We start from the raw sequence: 26,824 nt of genomic DNA on the forward strand, positions 1-26,824 counted from the left end.
AGAGGAGAGAAGAAAGTCTTAAAGGCCTGATTCTATGTCCACGCTGCAATCAAAGTTGTGATTTCAGCTTGTGTAGACAAAAGTGCTAGCTTTAATCTAGTAATGTGACTAGAAATAGCAGTGAAGGTGCTGCGGCTTGGGTTTCAGCCCAAGCTAGTAATGTGAGTACATACCTGGGGTCCTAGGCGGGCTTTCAGGGCTCGTGTTGATGCCTGTGCCACCACAACGTCAGTGCTGTTCTTAGCTGTGGTAGCTAAATTAAAGCTAGCATGGATAAGTTTACCTGAGCTGCGGTCACACCTGTGATTGCAAATCAACTGCCATGGAGCGTTAGGCTAAGCCCTAAAGAAGCTCTGTGGCACATTTTGATATGTAGCACACATGCATCATGAACAGCCTGTGGGCCTTCAGCCCCAAGTGCACAGGGGTTGCCTTTAGCAAGGTCAGCTGTGCTGACCCCCCTAAGAAGTGAACCAAGCAACAGCACCAGTTTAACATAATGTTACCAGCCCTTTCTGTCTGAAGTACAGGACAGATCAGACTTGGGAGCAGGGATGCCTCCTGAGGGGTTCAGAAGCCCTTTTATAGAACTACTTTTTGAACTCCAGTAGCTCCCAGGGCAGTAACTCAGACTCGCAAGATAAGGAGAGGTGCAGGGTAGAGAACAAACGAACAGACACTGGCTTAGCCCTCCCACTCCCTTGGACAAAGACGTGACCCCGGCACTGAGGGGAGGCAATGAGCCCATGAAGAGCAGATGAATCCTAAGAATGACACATACGTGCTCCTGGCTACTCTCAGCTTTGCTGAGTATTACAAATCAGTAGAGTGTCTGAAAGCCCAGGGAGTTGTTTCTTGTATTATCTTGTAAACAGCCTGGTGATGAGAGAATCTATTCTGGTTTAAGAATGACTTTTTACTGTTGATGATGAATGAAGCTTAAATAAAGCAGTTTAATTTTTATAAAACTGTTGACCCTGCAAGGGTTAGGTTATTATTTTAATTACCGTAATGAGCAAACATTACTTGGAAATCATTAAGAGGATGTGGCTACAGGTCTTGGTAAACTGTCTCACTTGTACTGAGGTAAATTTTCTTTAACCAAAGCGGGACTGATTTTTTTTTTTCTCTCCTAATTTAACAGCAAGACTTGCATGAATTCATTGTTGCTTTACACTGCATTTCTATCCCTGGGGTTTCAGTACTCCCCAGCCATGTTCAGTCTATCCGTATAATACGCTGATGCACACTGCCAATGAACATCAGAATAGTTGTTCCATAGTTATTGCGTGCAGGACTATTAGCGCAGGCAAGGTTAATATGTAGTGTGTCACGGTGTAGCTGGCCAATCCCATACAGTAAATCAAGAAGCATTTTAAGTTGTTTTGGTGCTCTAGTTTTTTGGTAACACATGCAGATGTTCTGGCAACACAACATAAAATACAGAAGGGGTGTACACATGTTCATCTAGCATGAAGACACTAATGATGCTGGTTGAATATTTTTTTAATGTTAGAACAAAGTGGTATCTTGAAAATAAGATTCTTACCAATATGATTTTCCATAGGAAAAAACTTTGGTACAACTGAACTAATCAGGGTATACCATACAAAAACTCATGATAGGTAGTTACCTAAAATGGACTTTCGTTTTTTTGAATTGATCAACTGATGGCTGGTCATGAGACTGAAGCATGAGTTTCTTTAACAAAGCTATTATAACAAAGTATCTTGCTCCTGATTTCCAGCCTCTCTACACTGCAGACTGTGAGCACATTTGTACTACTCTCCAAGAATTTACAGTCAAAAGCATCAAAATGATAAAGGAATTACTTAATAGGGCACAGGGGCTATAATTGAGTAATGAAATAAAATGAAGAAAAGAAGACTTAGGCTAACTATCAGGAAAAATATTCTGGACTACATCATCTATTAGATTGTGGAATGGTCTCTGGAGAGAAATGATAGAAGCTCATTCGTTTAAGATACTTAAAACTAGACAAGGCAAAATATTAAAATACACTGTAGGGACAGATTTCACAGTAGCAAGGAGATAAACTAGAATCAAGTCACTTGACCATTTCCCCTTTCTGATTTGTAGAAACACTTTCAATTCCTAGATAACTAAAAAGGAATAAAACCATAGTTCAGACAAAAAATGGCACTGTTTTTCAGACCGGTCTTGTGCATCAAAAAATAAAATAGGTAATTTTACTTGATGTATACATATGGTTTGTTTACTTACGAGACACTAACTGAAAAATCTGGCCTTCCTGGGTAGAGCTCTTTGGTGCTCCATGCTGTAATCTTGCAATAAGGCATAAAGAGCACAATACGTCTGTTAATTAATATAAAACTTCTACTATCAAGGATTTATGTTCAGTTTAACATATTCCCTTATTACTCTGCTATATTCCTCTGTCTTTAAAGGATCATATTTTAACCTGTTCATTGATATGCTCACCTCCACTGTATGGAAGAAAGGAAAACTTGTCTTAATTTTTTTCCCCTTTCAATAAAAACACCAAACCCAAACCCATTTTTGAATAATAGAAGGAGGAAGGTTAATCTCTATTTCTGAGTCTGTGAATTTGGGTAATCCATGGCTGTATAGCTTTGGAAGTACTGCTTCTAGAGAGGGGTCACAAGAGAGATTCTTAGGCCATGTCTACACTACGCGCCGGATCGGTGGGTAGTGATACATCTGTTGGGGATCAGTTTATCATGTCTAGTGTTGACGCAATAAATGGATCCCCAATTGCTCTGCCGTTGACTCCGGAACTCCACCACGGCGAGAGGCGGAAGCAGAGTTGACGGGGGAGGAGCGGCCGTCGATCCCGCGCCACAAGGATGCGAAGTAAGTGATTCTAAGTTGATCTAAGATACGTCGACTTCGGCTACGCTATTCTCATAGCTGCAGTTGCATATCTTAGATTGATCTCTTTCTCTTCCCCCTGCACACAGTGTAGACTAGGCCTTAGTGATTCAATCAGTCCCTTGCTGGGTAGCTTTTTATATTCTCTCCTAAATTGCTTTGCAGAGAGAAACAACCCTACCATGGGGAATTGGCTCACACAAAAAATTAATAGGAAAGACAAGCTTTCATAGATAAGACCAGAAGGGATCAGTGTGATCCACTTGGACCATCTGTTGACACAGGCTATTGAATTTCATCTAGTGAGCCCTGAAAGTCAGGGTTTTAGTTTATCCTCCTATGTAAAGTGAACAAAATGAATAACTTGCATCAAGTGGACAAGTTACGGTGATTGCCTTTCCTCTTACTATATTGCAGACTTTCCTGTCTCATTGTATTGTTCGTAGAAAACGTCAGACTTGATTTTAACACAGGTCTGCTGAGATGTAAATTTAATATTTTTCTGACCCCTTTCCAAGAAAATTAGTAAGTTGAAATGTCAACTGGAAGTGAGCTCACTTATAGGGATCTAGCTGCAAAAGGTATCGTGAGATTTGGGACAAAGCAAGGTAAGAAGTTGAGAGTCAAGCAGAGAAGCTTGTAGCAGGCAAAGGTAAAACAGCACCAGGATATGGTGTGGGGGACAGCCTGCAAATGGAAGAGGTGAGGCAACCCTTATGGATAGATCACAGGAGGTCAATGCATAAGGGCCTCCAATGATACCACAGATAAGACTGAATTCTGGCCATGGTAACCTACAAATCAGTACGTAACTCTGTCTTTTGGAACTTACATCGCCCCATTACCGTAGCACCTGAGCACGTCAGACTCTTAATCAATTTATCCTCATAATGCCCCTGAGAGGTACTAATCTCCCCAATTCACAGTTTGAAGACCAGAGGCACAGAGAGACAAAGTGACTTGCCCCCACGGTCAATCAGGAAATCTGTGGTGGAGCAGGGAATCAAACCTCAGTCTCCCAGGTACCAAGCGAAGTCTCTAACCATACTGGACCATGCTTTCAGCTGTAATTGCCCTCCAAGAAAGGCAACTATAATTGCTCTCCAATGCTGAGCAGACTTACAGCCCAGCCGCAATGTGCAGCTGCTGTCAAAAAGGCTAACGGTATGGCAGGATAGACAATAAGACAAAATATCATAGCGCCACTATATAAATCCATGGTGCTCCCACAGCTTGCCCAGTTCTAGTCACCTCATTTAAAAAAGGTTCAGAGAAGGGCAATCGATATTAACGGCTTCCATACAAGGAGAGACTTAAACGCTGAAAGGCTGTTCAGCTTAGGAAAGAGAAGACTAAGGACGGGATATGATAGAGGTCTATAAAGTCATGAATAGTACGGAAAAGGTGAATAGAGAAGTGTTATTTCACACAATGCAAAAACCAGGGGTCACCTGATGAAATGAATAGGCAGCAGGTCTAATACAACTGAAAGGAAATACTTTTTCACACAATGCATAGCTAATTTAGAACTCATTACCATGGGATGTTGTGATGGCCAAAATTATAACTGGGGTAAAAAACTGGATAAATTAATAGAGGATAGGCCCATCAGTGGATATAAGCCATGATGGTCTGTTATACAACCCCATGCTTGGGGCAGTCCTAAACCTCTGATTACCAGAAGCTGTGAGTAGAAGACTGGTAGATCACTCATCACTCCATAATTGCCTTGTTCTGTACACTCCCCCTGAAGCTCTGGTACAGGCCATTTTCAGAGACATGATACTGGACAACACTGACCATGGTCTGATCCAGTATGGCAGTTCTTGTTGTGTTGTCCATTGTTATGTTATCCATCTCGCATAAAGCACTACCAAGGACTATGGCTGCTGATTCAGTCATTTTCTGGTTTTTAAAGTTCCTCCCATTCGGTTAATTAAAAAACCTGTTCGTGCACATGAAACAAAAGCACTTTTTATATGAAATTGATCTATGGACATTTTCAAAATTGCTGCTGTCTGAATGCACTTTTTCTTTAGTTTTGTTTAGCCTATCAAAAGTTTCTGCCGGAAACAGCACTGTCCTTGTCAAATGGAATATTTTACTATACACACCATCCCACACTTGCACCACAGCCTGTTTAACATGGAACAGGGTCAAAACCTGAAAGGCACAAAAGAATGCTCAACAAGCAAGGTTGCAATGAATGAAGCAAAAGTTGTGCTATTGAAAAGGAGGCACTATGTGGGACCAGCAAAGCCGTCTCAGCAAAAGAATAAAAAGAAAAGGGGTATGGGGGGGGAAGGAATCTTGTGCCCAAAAGAAAAGTCGAGCTTGCTATTTCTAGCATGGTACTAATGTGCCGACCATTGGGAAGCATGAACCTTAAAACCTCTTTTAGAGTAAAAGCTGTTATGCTCTGAAGAGAAATAAATCATTTATCTTAGCATTTGCTAGGCTCGTCTGAGTTTTGACTAAAAAGACTTATCAAGAGCTAAACAATGTGTCTAAGCCTGAATGGAAAGGCCAGTCTTGTTGCACTGAATCTGTATTTTTAAATGGCTACTACATCTGAATACGTGCTGTTTAACTGTCTCTGGTGTAAACCCACAAATCATTTTTATTTTCAGAAGCACTGAAGTCTTTAATTTGCACAAAAATCTCCTCTTTTCCATTTACTCTATATACCACCTCTCTTCCCTAGTATTGGAGCTGTTCATTGTTTTTTAGTCAACCAAACAAAGTGCTAGAAGTTAGAGCAGGCTTAACCCAACTAAATACTGTAGTTAATGAACTGCAAAGCTCCCATTGACTTCATTAGGATAATGAGTTGGCCCGTAGAGTGAATAATCTGCGTTCTAAATTCAGGTCTTCAATCTAAAAGCAACATTTTCTTTAAGTCAAGAGGAGTTTTGCCATTGACATCATCGGGACAAGAATTTGGCCTTTAATGCTGCTTAGTGTATATCAGAAGAAGCTTCCTAACTTAGCTTATTCAGTGCAACTGGTAAGTAGGTGCTAAGTCTGATTCACTTTTACAACCACATTTGTAGAAATTTTAAATAGGGCTTCATCAGACAATCTGATAATATCCTGTCAAAACTGTTTACCACTACAAAGCTTCCATTCCCCTTCTTCAGTGAATATAGACTCTCTGTAAATAGTAAATCTACATTTGGCACATTTTGAAATATTCTGCTCCTAGCAAAAAATAAAGTTTTGACTTTAGTGCCCAGGGAACAGGCCACCTTGACAGCAGTAGAACTCCACAGTTGCATTTCTGGTGGTGGTGGTACAGGGGGAGGAGAGGGGAGTGGCAGTCCAGGCTTTCCTGTGATGACCCTCTAATAATCGATTGTGGAAAGACAACTTCTAGAGGTGAGTGATAATGGAAATCTGTGCCCATTCAGTCCTTTGGCATAATTTGCAGCTTCAGTTATGAACCAGTGGTAGTATTGCCAGGTTGAAAAGGGATCCTGGCAGCTCTGGTCAGCACTGCTGACCAGGCCGATAAAAGTCCAGTCAGTTGGGCTAAGGCAGGCTCCCTGCCTTCCATGGCTCTATGTGTAGGAGCAGCCGGGGGCTCCGCACGCTGCCTCCGCCCAAAGCACCGACTTTGCAGCTCCCATTGGCCAGGAACCATGGCCAATGGGAGCTGCAGAGGTGGTGCCTGTGGATGGAGTAGCGCGCAGAGCCGCCTGGCCACTCCTCTGCATGGGAGCCGAAGAGGGGATATGCCGCTGCTTCCAGGAGCTGCTTGAGGTAAGCCCTGCCCGCAGACTGTACTCCTGACCTCTACCCCAGCCCTGATTCCCACTCCTGCCCTCCGAACCACTCTGTCCCAGCCCCACCCCAGAGCGAGGGTGACCAGATGTCCCGATTTTATAGGGACAGTCCCGATATTTGGGGCTTTCTCTTATATAGGCACCTATTCCCTCCCCTCCCCCCCATCCTGGTTTTTCACACTTGCTATCTGGTCACCCTATCCAGAGCCCCCTCCCACACCCAGAACCCCTCATTTCTGGCCCCACCCTGGAACCTGCACTGCTAGCCCAAAGCCCATACTTCCTCCCACATCTCAACCCCCTGCCCCAGCCTGGAGCCCACTCCTATACTCCCAACCCCTTGGCTCCACCCCCGAGCCTGGAGCCCCTTCCTGCACCTCAAACTCCTCATCCCTGGCCCCACATCAGAGCCCGCACCTCCAGATGGAGCCTTTATCCCCTCCCATATCCCAACTCACTGCCTCAGCACAGAGCCCCCTCCTGCACCCTGAACTCCTCATTTCTGGTCCCACCCCAGAGCCCTCACCCCGAGCCGAAGCCCTCACACACACACACCCGCACCCCACCCCCCCTGAGCCAGCCCTGGGAAAATGAGTGAGTGAGGGTGGGGAGAGCGAGTGACAGAAGAAGGGGGGATGGAGTGAGCAGAGGCCTGGGCTCGGAGGGGGGGCAGGGTCTTAGAGGAGTGGCTGGGGAAGGGTGTTCGGTTTTGTGTGAGTAGAAAGTTGGCAACCCTAACCAGTGGTACCATATTTGTTATGGACATCTGTCCAGAAGGAACTAGATAGATAACCATCAATTTTTTTCACATGCGTGAGTAGTCACAAATTTTGGTCGGAAATGAAATTTTATTCTAATTTAAGTAGGGAATTTAAATAAATAGGTGTACCAGGAACATCAAAATAGTGACTGTTTTCTTTAGGCCAAATATATATGGAGCACATGAAGGTGAGGACATAATATACCTGATTTAAGCAAGGCGTTATGTAGGGAATTTATGATAAAATTTTGAAAAAATTGCCAGTACACCTAAACCCTAACCTATAATAGGTCTGCTATTCTAATCCTGGGTGTTCGAGTCAGTTTGCCTGAAACTGTGGTGGTTTTGTGTGATTGACAAATGTCCACCAGGAATTAGGTTGAGATTATCAAAACTAATTTTTTCTTGTGACTGAATTAAATTTTCACCTGGCTTTAGACACCCCCCCCCCCCCGCCCTTTTTGTTTTTTTGCAAATGTCCCCTGAAACTGTTGTAGACCGCTTACAGTTGGTCACAAGGTGAATAGTTAAGAATACATCTGGAGGCAGATTACAGCTGATTCAATAGCGTGTGCGCTACTTTTGTTGCTGTTGAGCTATTTTAATTTAATATCCCACACAGAAATTTGCAGCAGAAAATCAGCTATTGGAGAGCAAATGCTGAAAATAATCTCAAAACTTGGTTATGGTTTGGAAAGCACCCATGTAAAAACATCCTTTTGGTCTTTGTTCATTTGATATAACTTCAATCAAATTTGCTCAGTTTTTCTAGTCTAGATTAGATTTTGTCTAAGTGCTGGCACTGCAGGCTCAACCCAGTGCCTAGAAATCAATCCTTTTTATTTTTTTTGGTCTCTATAAAACAGCACCAGCAGGAAGGGTTTTGGATTCTCAACTTGCTGTTGCTGGCAGCCTAGATGCACAAGGCATAATGTCTGTTGTTTATAAATGTTCTAGAGCTGTCAGCTCTCTGGGGCAGACAGTAGTTATAACTTGCTATTGTCCGTAAATTAAGCAGTTTATTTACACTTAGTTCCATCATTTTACCGAGTCACTTCTCTAATTGTAACTACATTTATAGGCAGCTGCATTCTTCCCACTCCAAGGACTCATATTTTGGTGGGTTTTAAGCTTTGAATCAGGGAGCTAGTATGCAAACAGAAATAGTATCTAGGTTCATTGCGGAAATACTGAAATTTTAAAAGCATTGTCGTCTTTCCCTTTGCCTCCCTGCCACTTTCATCCCAACCTTTCATGTGCTGTCCAGTATATTTTGGTAGTAGCTGGAGCCAAATGAGGAACAAATTGGCAATGCCGCCTCAAAAATCCCCCCTTCCTCCTAGTGGCAGGACACAGACTGCAGGGAGGCTCCCCAGGATCCCTGTTACCAGTGGAGTGGATCTGGTGACCACAAGCTACTGGTGATCTCTCCCCTCTTTAACACTGACAGAGACTGAGCAGGCCTCCAGCAGTCTCTCTTTCGTGCCCCTTCTCCATAGGAAAAAAGCCTGGTGCATGAGCCACCTATGTGTAGCTTCTTTATCTTTGCTGTTACCTGATTTCAAATCTTGTTTGGTGTGAGCTTCTAGAGGACTTCTCTTGCATTTTCTTTAACATGTCCCTCTCCCTATATGATACTACAGTATGGTGGATTTTACTATCATCCTGTAGGTTCCACTATTAATGTGGGTATGTATTTGTAAGCTTGCTGCTCAACAGTTTGATACAGGCTATGGCTAATGGGTTTATGGGTTTAAAGGTAGAGGAGGCCTGGGATTATTTTAAATTAAAGCTGCAGAAGCTATCGGAAGCCTGCATCCCAAGAAAGGGGAAAAAATTCATAGGCAGGAGTTGTAGACCAAGCTGGATGAGCAAGCATCTTAGAGAGGTAATTAAGAAAAAGCAGAAAGCATATAGGGAGTGGAAGAAGGGAGGGATCAGTAAGGCAAGCTACCTTATTGAGGTCAGAATATGTAGGGATAAAGTGAGACAGGCTAAAAGTCAAGTAGAGTTGGACCTTGCAAAGGGAATTAAAACCAATAGTAAAAGGTTCTATAGTCATATAAATAGGAAGAAAACAAAGAAAGAAGAAGTGGGACCGCTAAAAACTGAGGATGGAGTGGAGGTCAAGGATAATCTAGGCATGGCCCAATATCTAAACAAATACTTTGCCTCAGTCTTTAATAAGACTAAAGAGGATCTTAGGGATAATGGTAGCATGATAAATGGGAATGAGGATATGGAGGTAGACATCACCATATCTGAGGTAGAAGCGAAACTCAAACAGCTTAATGGGACTAAATCGGGGGGCCCAGATAATCTTCATCCAAGAATATTAAAAGAATTGGCACAAGAAATTGCAAGCCCATTAGCAAGAATTTTTAATGAATCTGTAAACTCAGGGGTTGTACCGTATGATTGGAGGATTGCTAACATAGTTCCTATTTTTAAGAAAGGGAAAAAAAGTGATCCAAGTAATTATAGGCCTGTTAGTTTGACATCTGTAGTATGCAAGGTCTTGGAAAAAATTTTGAAGGAGAAGGTAGTTAAGGACATTGAAGTCAATGGTAAATGGGACAAAATACAACATGGTTTTACAAAAGGTAGATCGTGCCAAACCAACCTGATCTCCTTCTTTGAGAAAGTAACAGATTTTTTAGATAAAGGAAACGCAGTGGATCTAATTTACTTAGATTTTAGTAAGGCGTTTGATACGGTGCCACATGGGGAATTATTAGTTAAATTGGATAAGATGGGCATCAATAGGAATATTGAAAGGTGGATAGGGAATTGGTTAAAGGGGAGACTACAACGGGTCCTACTGAAAGGTGAACTGTCAAGTTGGAGGGAGGTTACCAGTGGAGTTCCTCAGGGATCGGTTTTGGGACCAATCTTATTTAATCTTTTTATTACTGACCTGGGCACAAAAAGTGGGAGTGTGCTAATAAAGTTTGCAGATGATACAAAGCTGGGAGGTATTGCTAATTTAGAGAAGGACAGGGATACCCTACAGGAGGATCTGGATGACCTTGTAAACTGGAGTAATAGGAATAGGATGAAATTTAATAGTGAGAAGTGTAAGGTCATGCATTTAGGGATTAATAACAAGAATTTTAGTTATAAGCTAGGGACGCATCAACTAGAAGTAACAGAGGAGGAAAAGGACCTTGGAGTATTGGTTGATCATAGGATGACTATGAGCTGCCAATGTGATATGGCTGTGAAAAAAGCTAATGTCGTCTTGGGATGCATCAGGAGAGGTATTTCCAGTAGGGATAAGGAGGTTTTAGTACCGTTATATAAGGCACTGGTGAGACCTCACCTGGAGTACTGTGTGCAGTTCTGGTCTCCCATGTTTAAGAAGGATGAATTCAAACTGGAACAGGTACAGAGAAGGGCTACTAGGATGATCCGAGGAATGGAAAACTTGTCTTATGAAAGGAGACTCAGGGAGCTTGGCTTGTTTAGCCTAACTAAAAGAAGGCTGAGGGGAGATATGATTGCTCTCTATAAATATATCAGAGGGATAAATACCAGAGAGGGAGAGGAATTATTTAAACTCAGTACCAATGTGGACACAAGAACAAATGGATATAAACTGGCCACTAGGAAATTTAGATTAGAAATTAGACGAAGGTTTCTAACCATCAGAGGAGTGAAGTTTTGGAATAGCCTTCCGAGGGAAGTAGTGGGGGCAAAAGATCTATCTTGCTTTAAGATTAAACTCGATAAGTTTATGGAGGAGATGGTATGATGGGATAACATGGTTTTGGTAATTAAATATTCATGGTAAATAGGCCCAATGGCCTGTGATGGGTTTTAGATGGGGTAAGATCCAAGTTACCTGGGAAAGAATTTTCTGTAGTATCTGGCTGATGAATCTTGCCCATATGCTCAGGGTTTAGCTGATCGCCATATTTGGGGTCGGGAAGGAATTTTCCTCCAGGGCAGATTGGAAGAGGCCCTGGAGGTTTTTCGCCTTCCTCTGTAGCATGGGGCACGGGTCACTTGCTGGAGGATTCTCTGCTCCTTGAGGTCTTTAAACTACAATTTGAGGACTTCAATAGCACAGATATAGGTGTGAGGTTTTTTTTGTAGGAGTGGTGGGTGAAATTCTGTGGCCTGCGTTGTGCAGGAGGTCAGACTAGATGATCATAATGGTCCCTTCTGACCTAAATATCTATGAATCTATGAATCTATGAATAATCAAGAAAGTCAGACATTACAACAGATTCACTTAATGGCTGCCCATTGTTACGACATGTGAACTGATATTTAGGAAATTGAAAGCTGCTCATGTAATGCTCTTAATACCTTTTAAGCAACACACAAGACACGTAAAATGGTGTTGTTAATTATGAATGAGGTTGATAATATCTAGGAAGATGGGTTAAACTTAGGATTGTTGTACACTCAAAAGTTGCATCAGCATAGTTGCGTGTCTCAGGGATGTGAAAAATCCACACCCCCTGAGAGACATAGTTAAGCCTACCTAACCACCAGTGTAGACAGAACTAGGTCAATGGAAGAATTCTTCCATCAGCTTAGCTTCTGCCCTTAGGGGAGGTGGATTACCTACAGTGACAGGAGACCCCCTTCCCCCACACACACACCCCATTGCTGTAGTAGGTGTCTACACTGAAGTGTGATAACCGTGCAGTAATGTTTTAAACATAGACATACTCGTAGTTAATGCCCTTGCCATATACTGCAGTTAGTCACATGATTTCTGTAAATCATATAATTTATTTATTGTGGTAACCTAGTAGTTGTGACTCTAACCTATAAAACAGAGGATGTTTTGGTTTGCCATTTTAAGTCCTCTACATACTCATATGTCCATTTTAAGTCACCTACAAATTCAGCGTCTTGGGTTAAATCTTGGTGAAATGTGATTAAAGTGCCATTGGCACACTTGTACTGATTGGTGTTATGGTGCTAGTATCTACACCTTTAGAATCATAGAAATTGGAGATAGAAAAGATGTAGCAGACTGTATTGCCCCCTTTTCTTTGCCAGTGCATGATTATAGAGTGTAATTAAAAATCCAGAACAATGCAGGTAGCCTTTGATTGTATTGCCTCGTGGAAGACCCTGTTTTGATTCCCTTTCCTGATCTCTTGAACAGTACAATGTAAAGGTGAAGTCCTGTGACCATCTCCAACTGAATGATGGTGTGTGGCTCAGTCTTTTTCTTGGCTGAATGGATGACAGCAAAGCAGGACTCCTATCACAGTGATATAAAGCAGAAATAAATTGTGGTGTTTGAAGGCCCCCAAAACTTCAAAAATCCTTCCAAGAAGTAAAACTATTCCTGTTCCTTTCCACAGGTCTGTTCCCTTCCACTGTGCGCAGGGTACTACACAATCAATTACTAGGTTGTTGAATGTGCTATTGTGCCTTGCCCTGTTCTGTGTTTTATGGTACTGTAAATTCAGCTCAGGTGCACATCGCAGATTCTAATTACAATTTTATGTTTACTTAAACATGCCTTTTTCCCAGTTAATTTTCATTTTGTTCCCAAAATTGCATGTGTGTTGGGGGGATGGGTATCCCTTTCTTTAAAAATGTGATGAATACAAATACTGTATATAACAATGCAATATTTTACTAGTTCGCAGAGCTGTTGAGGATTTAATAGTGTTTGTACAGTCCATATAAAAAATAGATGTGCCCCATAAGTGTATCTGGAATTCCTTCCTTTACTGTGTCTACCATATCTTCACTCTCTCCTTCTAAAGACAGATTCCAAGAAGTCTCTTGTTTCAAAATGACTGTAACTCTTAGTGCCCTCTAATCTTTCTGCAAAAAACTTTAAACCAATGAATAAATGACTGAAAAAAATAAACTCTAAATTTCAGCAAACTGAAAGAAGGGAAGCAAACAAGAGCGCAAGACATGTAGTTTCCTGTTTATTGTCACTACTGCTGCATGTCCCCCAAACCCTTCCTTTGCAGGCTGATTGTCTAGATGGTAAGTTTTTGGGGGCAGATATCATAACATTATACTTATTCTTAAAGTACCTGGCATGCTGCTGGAACTATTCAAATTATAGCTGCATCAGTATTTATGATTGTTGGGGGGGTTTTCCCCTAAAAATGATGCTTTGGGTGTATGTAATTGCAAAAATTATCACCCCAATACTTCATAAAATGAAATACAATACTTGAGTGCCACATACATAATTCTACAAAAGGAAGAAAAATTACCTGCATGTTAGTATGGGTTAAGATTTATATCCAGGTTATTTTAATACCATATTTTTCTGGCTTCCAATTTCCCCCCCTCAGCGCTCTGCCATGTCTGTGGTGTAAGATAACTCCACTCTATGAACTAACTGACAGAGTGAAGATTGATCAAATAAGCTGAGACTTCCCTGGTGAGACAAATCTATCTCCATGTCAAACGATGGGGTTACTCTCTTGTCCTTGTGTGCACATGCAACGCTAATGGGAGTTACGTGCACATGTCAACAGAAGCATATACAATACCCCCATCCATAAGAGAAGCAGAAGTGCTGAGGTGGCCTTTCAAACTGAAATATTGCATTCCATTGCACTCCTAATAAGCTGTCCCTCCTTCTCTACCTCCTCCTCTCTTTCCCAAGCCACCTGAATTTGAAATTCATTATTTTGGCCATTCACATCTTTCTTACTCCTTTGACTATGTCTTTTAAAATCTCTGCTCAATTCTAGCTAAAGTCATTCTGCTCAAAAAGAAAAGCAAAAGTGTTCCCAGAGTCCAAGGAAGTAGAATTCTTATGGGGAATGTTGGCAAAATCAACAGTCTTTCCCAAAATGGTGGAATTTTGTCAAATAGATAAAGATTCTGAACATTGTAGGCCATGACTGTGATTCTGCAAAATGCTGAATACGTTGTCAACACTCAGCATAGTGTGAAATGTAAACCTCTGCTTCTCAATCTTGCTATCCCAATGTATTGTCTATTAATTCCTGAACAGCACTGGGTCCTGCAGATGGAATAACTCACTTTGAGATTTTACTAAATAATCAAAGCTTCTGAAAGACAATACAACTTTTTCTTTAGAGAAGGATTTGACAAGTAACACATCTGAACAGATGTTTCTGCAACCTCCACCCTTTCTGTATGGTGGCACAAAACCCCTTTACACAGAATGGTCTGTTGCAGAATTTCTGTACTGATTTAACAAATTGATTTCACATCTGCTTTTGTGTTTGTATTAACTCTTACATTGTCTCTGGGAATTAGTATGTTTTTAATCAATTTTTGTATTTGAACAGGGATTTTTAAAAGTAAAGTATGGTAAAACAGTAATTATAATAAGTGAAAAGAATTATTACAGTAAGAAACAAAATCAATAGTCTCATTGCACCCTTGTTCTTCTGTTCTGGGTTTTGTTTGGAACTGTTTAAGGGGGACTGGACTGGACTTTTTTTTTTTTAACAGGAAAGTGGATCCCATAACTTTTAGAGGAAAATGCTGATCTTCTATGTCAATTATTGCTTTAACTTTGTAGCCAGAGGTCTACAGATTATCCCAATACTAGCCAATTTGACACTTTCTAAAGGAAGGGCTGCTGCTCTAGGGGTTCTTTTGTTTTTGTTTTTTCCTTGTTATTTCATGTTTCTAAGCTCATCTTTTTGATCTCTGTTGCATTTGCCATTTTCATTACAAGCACCTTTGCATGGAAATAATCTCATTTCTCCACCTATTTAGAGGGCATATTAAAAGTGCAATACAGCTTTAATACACTATCTTTCTTTTCCTGCATCAGAGACCATGCTCTGGGTGAAACTTGTATTGGTTTCATTCCATTGATTAACAAGAAAAACCCTTTAATAGATTTTTACCAATTGATTTGTGCTAATATTAAAACATCCCATGATATGAGAGTTGCAGGTGCACTCCTCTGAAAGCATATGTTATTTTTGATTCCTGACAATACTTCGTTATCAAATACCTAAATAGAATGAAGATAAGTCATGTTGTGATTGCGGTTCAACCTTCTGTTAATTTTGTAACGTTTTCTGGTTAAATTTACCTTCTCTCAAAAGTAGTAGTGTTTTGCTACACTCTGCATGCATTTTGTTTGTTTGTTTTTGTTTTAAAACTAAGTCTTTTGTGTTCACTTAAGAGATAAGTAACTTACAAATACATTTGTTCCAAAATGCCCCGAGTGTGTGTGTATGTTTTTTGTGTGTGTGTGTGTGTGTGTGTGTGTGTGTGTGTGTTAAAAGAACATCATTAAAGTTGCAAAGTCAAGTTGCCGGTACAACCTTAATTCTGCCCCCTTGTGCATATGGGTTATGATAGTCTTTTAGTTACATGAGTATACACTACTTTTTTCCCCACAGGCCACTGCCTCATTCAATGCACAGTGTACAATGCTCGCTTAATGAGCAGCTGTTCCACATTTTGTTTTTTCTCCTTGTTCAGCATGTGGCCTCAGGCTTTACTGTATGCAGTTCAAACTCTGCTCCGAAGACAGAATTATTAATTTCCTCATGGGCTTTTCTATGGTTCTCATCACTATATTATCCAAGTGCTTCATAAACATTAATTTATCTTCACAACCAGCCTGTGAGATGAGGTGGGTATTATTGTTCCCATTTTACAATAGGAAGCTGAGGAACAGAGTGATTAAGATCAAAAGCAGCTATTTATTTTGGGCACCCTATTTGGGACAGGTAGGACCTGATTTTTTTTTTTCCGAGTATGTAGCATTATACAGCACTTGATATGTTCAAAGCACAGTTCCCACTGACTTCAGTTGCAGCCATGAGTGCTCAGCATTTCTGCAAATCAGACCCTCAGTCTCAAGTGGGGCATGCAGAAAAGGAGAAACCAAACTTTGTACAGGTTACTTGCATGTTCAAGTGACTTGTTCAGCGTCACATAAGAACTTTGTGCCAGAGGCAGGGATAGAATCCAGTTCTCTAGAGCAGCATTCAAGTGCCTTAATTCTGAAAAGTTGGTCCAATAAAAGATATTACCTCACTCACTCACTCTTTCTCTCTAACTCTGAGACCTCATTCACTACACACTTTCCAACTTCTGCAACAAATGAACCAGGGGTCCTACAGAAAAGTCTCCTTCACTATAAAACACTGATTGATTCCCAGAGCTGATTCATTCTATATACTGAAAAGGCAATGGTCCTGTGGAAAAAACAGAATCATAGAAATGTAGCACTGGAAGGGAGCTCAAGAAGTCATCTAGTCCAGTCCCCTGCATTGAGGCAGGACAAGTATGCCTAGTAGGGCTGTCGGTTAATTCATGCAATTAACTCAAAATTAATTGCAATTAAAAAATTAATTGCTGTTTTAATTGCACTGTTAAACAATAGAATACCAGTTGAAAATTTATTAAATATTTTTGGATGTTTTTCTACATTTTCAAAAATATTGATTTCAATTACAACACAGAATACAAAGGGAACAGTGCTCACTTTATATTATTTTTTATTACAAAATAGATAGTATTTTTCAATTCACCTCATAAAAGTACCATAGTGCAATCTCTTTATCGTGAAAGCGCAAATTACAAGTGTAAATTTTTTTTGCTACATAACTGCACTCAAAAACAAAACAATGTAAAAATTTAGAGCCTACAAGTCCACTTAGTCCTACTTCTTGTTCAGCCAATCACTAAGAGAAACAAGTTTGTTTACATTTATGGGAGATAATGCTGCCTGCTTCTTATTTACAGTGTCACCTGAAAGTGAATTATAGCAGTCTCCGATGATGACCAAGCACATGTTGTTCATTTTAAGAACACTTTCACTGCAGATTTGACATAATTCAAAGAAGGTACCAATGTGAGATATAAAAATAGCTACAGCACTGGACCCAAGGTTTAAGAATCGGAAGTGCCTTCCAAAATCTGAGAGGGATGAGGTGTGGAACATGCTTTCAGAAGTCTTAAAAGAGAAACACTCCAATGTCAAAACTACAGAACCCGAACTACCAAAAAAGAAAATCAACCTTCTGCTGATGGCATCTGACTCAGATGATGAAAATGAACATGCGTTGGTTCGCACTGCTTTGGATCGTTATCGAGAGGAACTCATTATCAGCATGGATGCATGTCCTCTGGAATGGTGGTTTAAGCATGAAGGAACATATGACTCTTTAGCGCATCTGGCACGTAAATATCTTGCGACCAGCTACAACAGTGCCATGCAAACGCCTGTTCTCCCTTTCAGGTGACATTGTAAACAAGAAGTGGGCAGCATTATCTCCTACAAATGTAAATAAGCTTGTTTGTCTAAGCGATTGGCTGAACAAGAAGTAGGACTGAGTAGACTTGTAGGCTCTAAAGTTTTACACTGTTGGGTTTTTTTAAGTTATTTTTTGTACATAATTCTACATTTGTAAGTTACACTTTTACAACAGAGATTGCACTACAGTACTTGTATTAGGTGAATTGAAAAATACTATTTCTTTTGATTTTTTTTACAGTGCAAATATTTATAATAAATATAAAATGAGCACTGTACACTTTGTAGTGTGTGTGGTAATTGAAATCACTATATTTGAAAATGTAGAAAACATCAAAACAAATTTAAATAAATTGTATTCTATTACTAACACCGTGATTTAATTGGGATTAATTTTTTAAATCCCTTGACAGCCCTAATACCTAGTATACATGAAGAGTACATAATCATGTAATTAAAGACTGTATTGTAGTGGATATGTGTAAGGGGCTGAATTAAGGTTGCTCAGGTAAGGGAGGCATTGAGAGCACAGGAGTGAGAGTCTCCCAACTTTTAGTTCCAGTGCCTGGATCCAGACCTGGCCTGGCCCACAGCAGCTTAAAGCTGCAGTTGTAGGTAAAATCTAGCTCAGCCCTGGGCTGGAGCATGCTCAGTGAGGAGAGTCTCTGTTAAGCTCTAGCAAGTCTCTACTGATCATGTGCGAACTGTGACTCTTCAAAGGCTTATAACTTGGCCTTGCTTCAAAATAATAGGGCGGGGGAGGGCTAGAGTTTCTCAAATAAAAGGTTGCCAGAATTTTTTAGCACGGGCAAAATAACTTATTTGTCCCTTGCCTCATTCTTGGAAACAGCTGGGTTGTTTTCGTTGAAATTTTCCAAGCAACCATCATGAAAAGTTCAGCCCAAATAGTTAGTTTGGCAAAGCTTTATAAACAACTGAAAACAGGGTATTATTGTGGTGGGAAATGTCAGGGAACTTTAAGAGGCAATGCTACTAGCCCTGCCTATCATACCTTAAAACTACCATGAAATCTGTACAAGAAGGGCAAACTCCTACCTTATGAGTCCACCCAAAGTAGCCTTAAACACTGCTGTTCTACCCTTATTAGAAGATTAATCCTCCATTTGTCAGCGGGGGTTGTAGTCAGATGGGACACTTGGAGAGGATCCTCCTGGTTATAAAAGAGAGGGGGCTGCTGTCAGGGCTCTTGGACAGTGAGATTTGCTTCCCCTGCCCCCCTTGGTTCAAAGCAGTCAAAATTTGGGGACCTTCTGGCATGCCCCAAAAGACATCTGTCCAATAAGGTTTTTGGAGAGGGCAGAGGGTATTTTCCTAGATGAAGGGGCAGGAGACAGTTTTTTAGGTGGTTGGCTGGCTGAGTTCTTGTTTAATTGATCATTTTGGTGCTTCAGAGATCGAATTGTATTTGTTAATGGTGTGTTAGGGTGCCTGTAGCCGTGGACAGGCACCTTTTTAGCTATTTAAAATCTAAACAACCAATTTTTCTGTCTGGAGTCATTGCTTGAGACACGTTTCACTGTGTTTTTGATGGGGAATATCCTGTAGGATACTAATATCAATATTTTTCAAAAGTGGGGGAGAATCACTCCACTGATTAAATTAAATTAATCTCACTAATATACGGAGAATGTTTGTAGTGTCTGTCCCAGTTTTAGCTACTGCTCTTTTAGCAAAAGTTTACTTTCAAATTGTGCATTCATATCGCATAAAAAGAAATGCAGTAAATGAGGTGACTATTCAGAATTGTATAAACGTTCCTTCCAAAATCGTGAATGTGGCCACAGTATTAGGGTCTAGGCAGAGATTTGTCTTCTGTGACATTTAGAAAATAATCAAATTAAAATGTCTGTCTCGTGGTGCAAGGTAAAGTTAGTAGGGAACACTTATTTCCAACATTTCATAATTTATTTACTTTAGAAGGGGAATACTTTATCTTCCACAGAGTTTTAAATAGTCGTGTGTGTGTGTGTGTTTAAAGGTACACATTTTTAATAATGGATTAAATGGAGCTAGCTCTAACAAATTATTTGAAACATTGTTTCTGATTGTAAACTGTCATGTGGAAAGCATTCAACCAGTACACTACTGTTACCAAAATATGGTGTAAGGAGATTGGTTTTAGTTTAACTTCTGTACTGCAGTCTAATGATACTTTAAAAATTTCAGCACTATTTTTGGTTTCTTTGTGGCACAAGGGTTTTTTGTGTTTTCTATAAATCAAAGTATTCTAAGAGCTTTCTACACAGAAGCTGTAAGGTATAAGTGTACACATGTAGAAGCACTAGTAGTTACTTGCCAGTTCTAGAGAGAGCATCTGATAAGATTCCTTTTTAATTTGACTTCACTTCCCACACATTCTTGTAATTCTGGGTTAGTGAAACTTGGTAACTTTTCATTTGAAAGCTTATGAAGACACTTTTGCAATCTCTTCTGTTGTTGCTTAACTATTAATAATCAGATGAAACTGACCAAGCATCATAGTGAAGGAGTGAGCAAGCAGTTGCCACAGTGACAGCTGTCCAATGTAAATATCTTACCGCTCTTCTGTTTATCATCTGTTTTCAGGGCAGTTTAAGCTGCTGGAACAAGACCGAGATATTAAGGAGCCAGTGCAGTATTTTAACAGTGTGGAGGAGGTGGCTAAAGCATTTCCTGAACGAGTTTACGTCATGGAGGAAATAACATTCAACGTTAAGGTAGCCCCTGAATAAATATTTGTCCCCATCTAAATGATTATCTGGTACAATCTTTATATACATGGCAAATGAGCAACTGCGTTATGTGGGTAAAAGTGACTTTAAGACAGATGAGTCTTTAGTCTTCTATTCGTAGGCAGTGATTTTTAGTATAATTTTTTTGTAGTATTAAAACGGTGTGTTCTTCAAGGCGCCTTTTGATCCTACAGCCCAGCAGCGGAGCACCCCCAATAATCCATCCATCTAACTCAAGGGCTGTTGCCAGATTTTAGACAAAGTGTCTTTTGTTTCACCCCGCAAAAGTAGTCTGGATTTTACTCCCTGCTAGGCACCAGCTGCTCCACTCGGTCTCCAGAAAGCCTCATTTCCAGACAGTGTGTAGGGTACTGTGATGGAGTTACTTGTCTCTAATCAGATGGCAGACTACTGCAGTTAAATAGCATTGTATATAAAGCAAAACAACAAAAGACCCACTTGCTTTTCTTGTGTACATCTTGAGTCTGTGAGAGGATCAGTGATTCACATGGGAGTGGGAAAGGGTTTCCTGTGGCAACACACAAACTGAAACTGTGTTAAATAGGATGATGTCTGAATCTATCCACACAAATTCTCACCTGTAGTTTCAGTAGGTTACAGTGCAAGCCTGGTCAATGCCCAACACCGGTCACAGCAGCCTCAAGGCTGATCTAATTTGCGCCACCTGGAACACCAACTAGGGTTGTTACATAACCTCTTGGAGCTGGAGCACATAGGAGCTAACCATACCTCCTACACGGATGTGGGAGCAAGCTGATTATGCTGGCTTTACGCCACCAATGAGTCCTCTACCCCAGAGGAATCCCTAGCTGGGGCTCCTTCATCCCTCTTGCACTGCTGCAGCAGAGGACTAGGGTTTTACCCATAGTTCCTGTACACGTGAAGCATGATGTTTGAAGGGGTGCTATATAAACGTGAAATATGATTTAACTCATGTAATGACCAAATGAATGCATCTTTCAAAACAGTACATTGTTTTCATATAGACTCTCTTGATTAACCTGGATGTGTACAACTGGGCACCTGATTACTTAACACCATGATGTGAGATTACAGGGCAGTATTGTATTGCAAGGGTAAAGCTAAACATACGTAAGATTGAATACATTGTTATAGTGGGACTCGTAGCTCTGTGCAGCACAGTACAAATGTATTGGCATTATTTAACTGATCAATGGAAAAATTAAAATGCAGTCAGTGAAATGCACAGCTATGATTTTATAGGGTGAGGATATACAACTACAAGCTTGTTAAATGTAAAATGTTCCCACATAAGCTGAACGGGAATTTTTAAAAAATACTTTGCCAGTTCATGATGCTGAAAATTAAGTGTAGCATGCTGTTTTGATATCAATACTGGATTCAGAAAATTGCTATCTACAGTAATAGTCTTCTGTTTAAAAAAATTCTGTGTTTAATAGTGGGCTAAACAGGTGCCTTACATTTTTTTTTTTTCCCCTGCAACTGTTTCAAATTAGTGATATCTGTCTAGACCAAGCCTGTTTGCGTCCCAAAATAAAAACAAAAGTGAAGTAATGTAACAGGACTGAGGAACAGTTTAAGTGATAACTTTTTATAAGACTGTAACAAAATAAATATTGTACAATACAAATGCCATACATATGCCTATGAAATTGACGTAAGCACTGGAGAGGACTAAAGTTTATGATGTCTATATACAGTAAATCATTCCAGTTTTATGTGTTGTAAATTAATACAGCATTATTCAGTATTCAAATACAAGAAGGAAAGAAAAAGGCTTATGTAACATAGTTGATGCCTGTGCGTGTGTGTAGCCCTTATGTAGATGCTCATGAGAAGTTCTTAGGATCTACACTAAGGGTTCTTCAACTTGGGAGTTGTGATTTCATCTCCCTCCACCACTCTTCCCATATGCAGGGTTCTGACTAGATCCCAGCTGGATGGGAGGGAGGTACTGGCATGGGAAAAGGTTGAGAATCACTGATCTATCTAATGGAGACCTCTACATAGGAAATCTTGTAACCAAAGGTGTGGTGTCAGTATTCTGATAACAGAGAACTCTTGCATCAAGAATTAGAAGGTCAGCCTTTTTGTTGTTATTTCATTATTATTAAAAAGAAACCCAGATGCTGTACTGGGCTTGATAGGCAAGCCAGGAGAAAATCCTGCAACTGTCATAGGGTTTTTTTAAAATATCAGCCCAGTTAATATAGTTCCATGCTCATACATCATATTAGTATTGTTGCCTGCTCAGTAACAGCAATTTTACTCCAGTCCTATTCTGTCAATTAACATCATAGTGCAATAAAATATAGGAAGTATTATAAAAATCAGTTTTATTTTACCTTGATGTCATCTTAACAATTTTTCCATTTATTCTTTTCTCCCTCTTTTTCTCTTCTTTATCTTACATCTTGTTACTTTTTTCCTTCTGAAAGAGTGAAAACTAAACTTTTTCTCTCACAGGGCAGTGCAGAGTTCGCTTCCTGTTTGAACCCTTTTCTTTCCATTCCTTTGTTGTGTTTCATACCTGTCTGCTTTTCCTACCATGGTTTGTTCTCCAAACTTTTGCTTTTCCTCACCCTTAATTATGTTTCCAGATGCAAAAAATAGTGGTCTGACTGTTAGGATTTCTCACTGACAGGTAACTTTCAAAGGAAAAGCTCCTGTCTTCCCTGATGCACCAAGGTAACAGCTATTTTGCTCCCCATCCATGCACATTGAACCGGCCATAACTACGCATCTGCTGCTTCTATATGGTTGGTCCAATGTGATCCTTGCCTCTCCATCTAAATGCCTGTGGTGGAGCAGTCCGCAGTGTAAAGCGGAGAAAACCTGGCTTCTGATTAAGCTATGGATGTTGTGAATTTGAACCTTGCTGTGTGTGGGGTAAGATGTTATTTTACTTCACTTTGTGGGGAGGAAGATGACTCTTTTTTCCTTAATAACTAACACTGGGCATAGGGGGCATCTCTTCATCTCGTCCCCTTTTACCTGTGGCAGGCGGACATGGCGCAAAATCTGCTGGATTATCTGTGAGACAGGAGAGGCAGTGCACATGGCTGGAGTACAGGACTCTGTAACAGAAGGCAGAAATGGGAACTGAAGAATTATTATGGAATTATTAACAATTTGAGTCCTTCTGTATCAACATTAAGTTTTCCTGATGGTAAAGCGCCCATAGGTCTGCGTGTTGTGTGTGTGTGTGTGTGAGAGAGAGAGAGAGAGAAAATTTAGAATGACCTGGATACGGACTTTCTTGGATTCATATTTAGTCTACACTGAAATAAGAATTGGAAAATTTTAAGAGATAATGATTTTCTAGATTAAATATGTAGTTTCCACAAGTACCTGTTCTTTGCTGAAATACTATTTGGTAACCTCTTTGATGTAATACTTGGTAAATCACCACAGAGATCTTCTTTTGTTTATATAGCACCATGACACTGGTGAAGATGGCTTTTCTTGATTCTCCACAGGTGGAGGGAAACCACTAGAGAAAAGCTGAGCTATATCAGGGAACAGCTCTTCGAATGCTAATAGCACTAAGTTGTCAAGAGGATGGATCTAGACAGTTCTCAGTGGTAGCAGATGACAGAACGAGGAGTAATGGTCTCAAGTTGCAGTGAGGGAGATTTAGTTTGGATATTAGGAACAACTTTTTCACTAGGAGGGTGGTGAAGCCCTGGAATGCGTTACCTAGGGAGGTGGTGGAATCTCCTTTCTTTTGAGGTTTTTAAGATCAGGCTTGACAAAGCCCTGGCTGGGATGATTTAGTTGGGGATTGATCCTGCTTTGAGCAGGGGGTTGGACTAGATGACCTCCTGAGGTCCCTTCCAACCCTGATATTCTATGATTTATCTGTCTCCAAGAAATATTCTGACAATGAATGTTTGTAGAGCAGTTGGAAAATGCACATGTGCTATAGTTCCTAAGTAATTGCCTTTAGTCTCTGAAAAGTCGTATGTTTAAGTAATCCTCTTGGCATAGTGCTTTACTATGCTAGTCCCTACAGATGCAGTGCACAAACTTTTCCAGTCGCAACCCACCCACCCACCTCCATTAACAGAATCTATTTCCTCCCCCCCACTCCGCCCCTCTTACTGCACAGACAAGGCTTCCTCAGCAGAGGAGCTTGGGCTGAAAGTGAAGCTGGGGGTGGAACTGGGGATAGGGGAGGGGCTGGGACTGGAGGCAGAACTGCTCTGGGGGTGGAGAGAGAATGAGGGCAGAGATGTGGCTGGTGATGGAAGGGAGTTAGGGTTGGGGGCACAGTGGGACTGGTGGTGGATCTGGCCTGGAGGTGGAGCTGGGCCTGGGGGCTGAACGGGGTTGGGGGCAGAGTGGGGCTGGAAGCTTGGCACTCCCTCCCCAACCCCAAGTGGGGACTGGCCTGGGCCCTGCCGCGCGCTGCCCTGAATGTTCCTCCCTGCCCTCGTAGGGGAGCATACCTCACAGTTTGGGGACCACTGCTCTACAGAGTGCATTTTTTCCCAGAAATAAAACAAGAGCTTTTATTTGCTTGAGAAATGATCAGTTTTCTAAGCCTTAAAAATGTTATGCAACTGAATGAATAAATTGCTGATTTACTGGCATAGTTGCATTACAGCTTGTCAGTCCTAATAAGCTTGTCTTTTGTTTCCAAAAACAAAATAGCTTTAGAGGTCTGTAACCAATGTGATATTTTAAAATGCCACAGCAGTGATTGCTAAAATCACTCCATTTCAGTTTTAAATTTAAATTGTAGCCCAGGTCCTCATTGTTACCTGGCCTTATACAGTACTAACATCATGCTTTAGGGCTATATTTAACCTTTCCGTTTATAAGCAGTATTGAGATACCACCTTAACTCCTGGAACCAGGGAAAGCCTGCTTCAGGTGATGGAAATAAACACATGCATACTACTGACAAGAATGGCCCTACTCATCAAATTTAGGAGCCTATCAGTCTCTGATCATGCAGGCAACTGCTTACTCTTCCCATTTATCCATCCCTCTTAAAAACTGTGAGTTTTTATCATAGAATCGTAGAATATCAGGGTTGGAAGGCACCTCAGGAGGTCATCTAGTCCAAGGGACCTCAGGAGGTCATCTCGTCCAACCCCCTATTCAAAGCAGGACCAATCCCCAACTAAATCATCCCAGCCAGAGCTTTGTCAAGCCTGACCTTAAAAACCTCAAAAGGAAGGAGATTCCACCACCTCCCTAGGTAATACATTCCAGGGCTTCACCACCCTCCTAGTGAAAAAGTTGTTCCTAATATTCAAACTAAATCTCCCTCACTGCAACTTGAGACCATTACTCCTCGTTCTGTCATCTGCTACCACTGAGAACTGTCTAGATCCATCCTCTTTGGAACCCCTCTTCAGGTAGTTGAAAGCAGCTATCAAATCCCCCCTCATTCTTCTCTTCTGCAGACTAAATAATCTCAGTTCCCTCAGCCTCTCCGCATAAGTCATGTGCTCCAGCCCCCTAATAATTTTTGGTACCCTCCACTGGACTCTTTCCAATTTTTCCACATCCTTCTTCTAGTATGGGGCCCAAAACTGGACACATTTTTATGGCTTACTTAGGGGACGAGAGCTGAGGAAGCATTGTCTAATGCCCCTACTCTACTTATGCTACATTGATGACATCTTCATCATCTAGACCCATGGAAAAGAAGCCCTTGATGAATTCCACCATGATTTCAACAATTTCCATCCCACCATCAACCGCAGCCTGGACCAGTCCACACAAGAGATCCACTTCCTAGATACTACAGTGCTAATAAACGATGGCCACATAAACACCACCCTATACCGGTAAACTGCTGACCGCTATACTTACCTAAATGCCTCCAGCTTTCATCCAGACCACATCACACTATCCATTGTGTACAACCGAGCTCTACGATACAACCACATTTGCTCCAATCCCTCAGACAGAGACAAACACCTACAGGATCTCTGTCAAGCATTCTTAAAACTACAGTACCCACCTGCTGAAGTGAAGAAACAGATTGATAGAGCCAGAAGAATACCCAGAAGTCACCTATTCCAGGACAGGCCCAACAAAGAGAGTAACAGAACGCCACTAGCCATCACCTTCAGCCCCCAACTAAAACCTCTCCAGCGCATCATCAAGGACCTACAGCCTATCCTGAAGGACGACCCATCACTCTCACAAATCTTGGGAGACAGGCCAGTCCTTGCTTACAGACAGCCCCCCAACCTGAAGCAAATACTCAGCAACCACACAACAAAAGCACTAACCCAGGAACCTATCCTTGCAACAAAGCCCACTGCCAACTCTGTCCACATATCTATTCAAGGGACACCATCATAGGAGCTAATCACATCAGCCACACCATAAGAGGCTCTGTCAAGGTTCCTTCCCCACTCTGAACTCTAGGATACACATATGGGGACCCACATAAAAGACCCACTAAGCTTATTCTTACCAGTTTAGGTTAAAAACTTCTTCAAGG

General features: G+C 41.0%; 1 protein-coding gene across 2 annotated transcripts in view; it reads left to right on the plus strand.

Annotated features, from left to right (window-relative positions):
• Positions 1–26,824, plus strand: part of GAREM1 (GRB2 associated regulator of MAPK1 subtype 1) — a 124,280-nt gene that overhangs the window by 73,433 nt on the left and 24,023 nt on the right. For both annotated transcript variants that reach the window (XM_077809027.1, XM_077809028.1), the window contains exon 3: positions 20,207–20,337. In XM_077809027.1, coding sequence (XP_077665153.1) covers positions 20,207–20,337 — 131 coding nt within the window. The remainder of the gene's footprint in view (positions 1–20,206; positions 20,338–26,824) is intronic.

Source organism: Eretmochelys imbricata, chromosome 2 (assembly GCF_965152235.1).
Source record: "Eretmochelys imbricata isolate rEreImb1 chromosome 2, rEreImb1.hap1, whole genome shotgun sequence".
In the NCBI taxonomy this organism is placed as follows: Eukaryota; Metazoa; Chordata; order Testudines; family Cheloniidae; genus Eretmochelys; species Eretmochelys imbricata.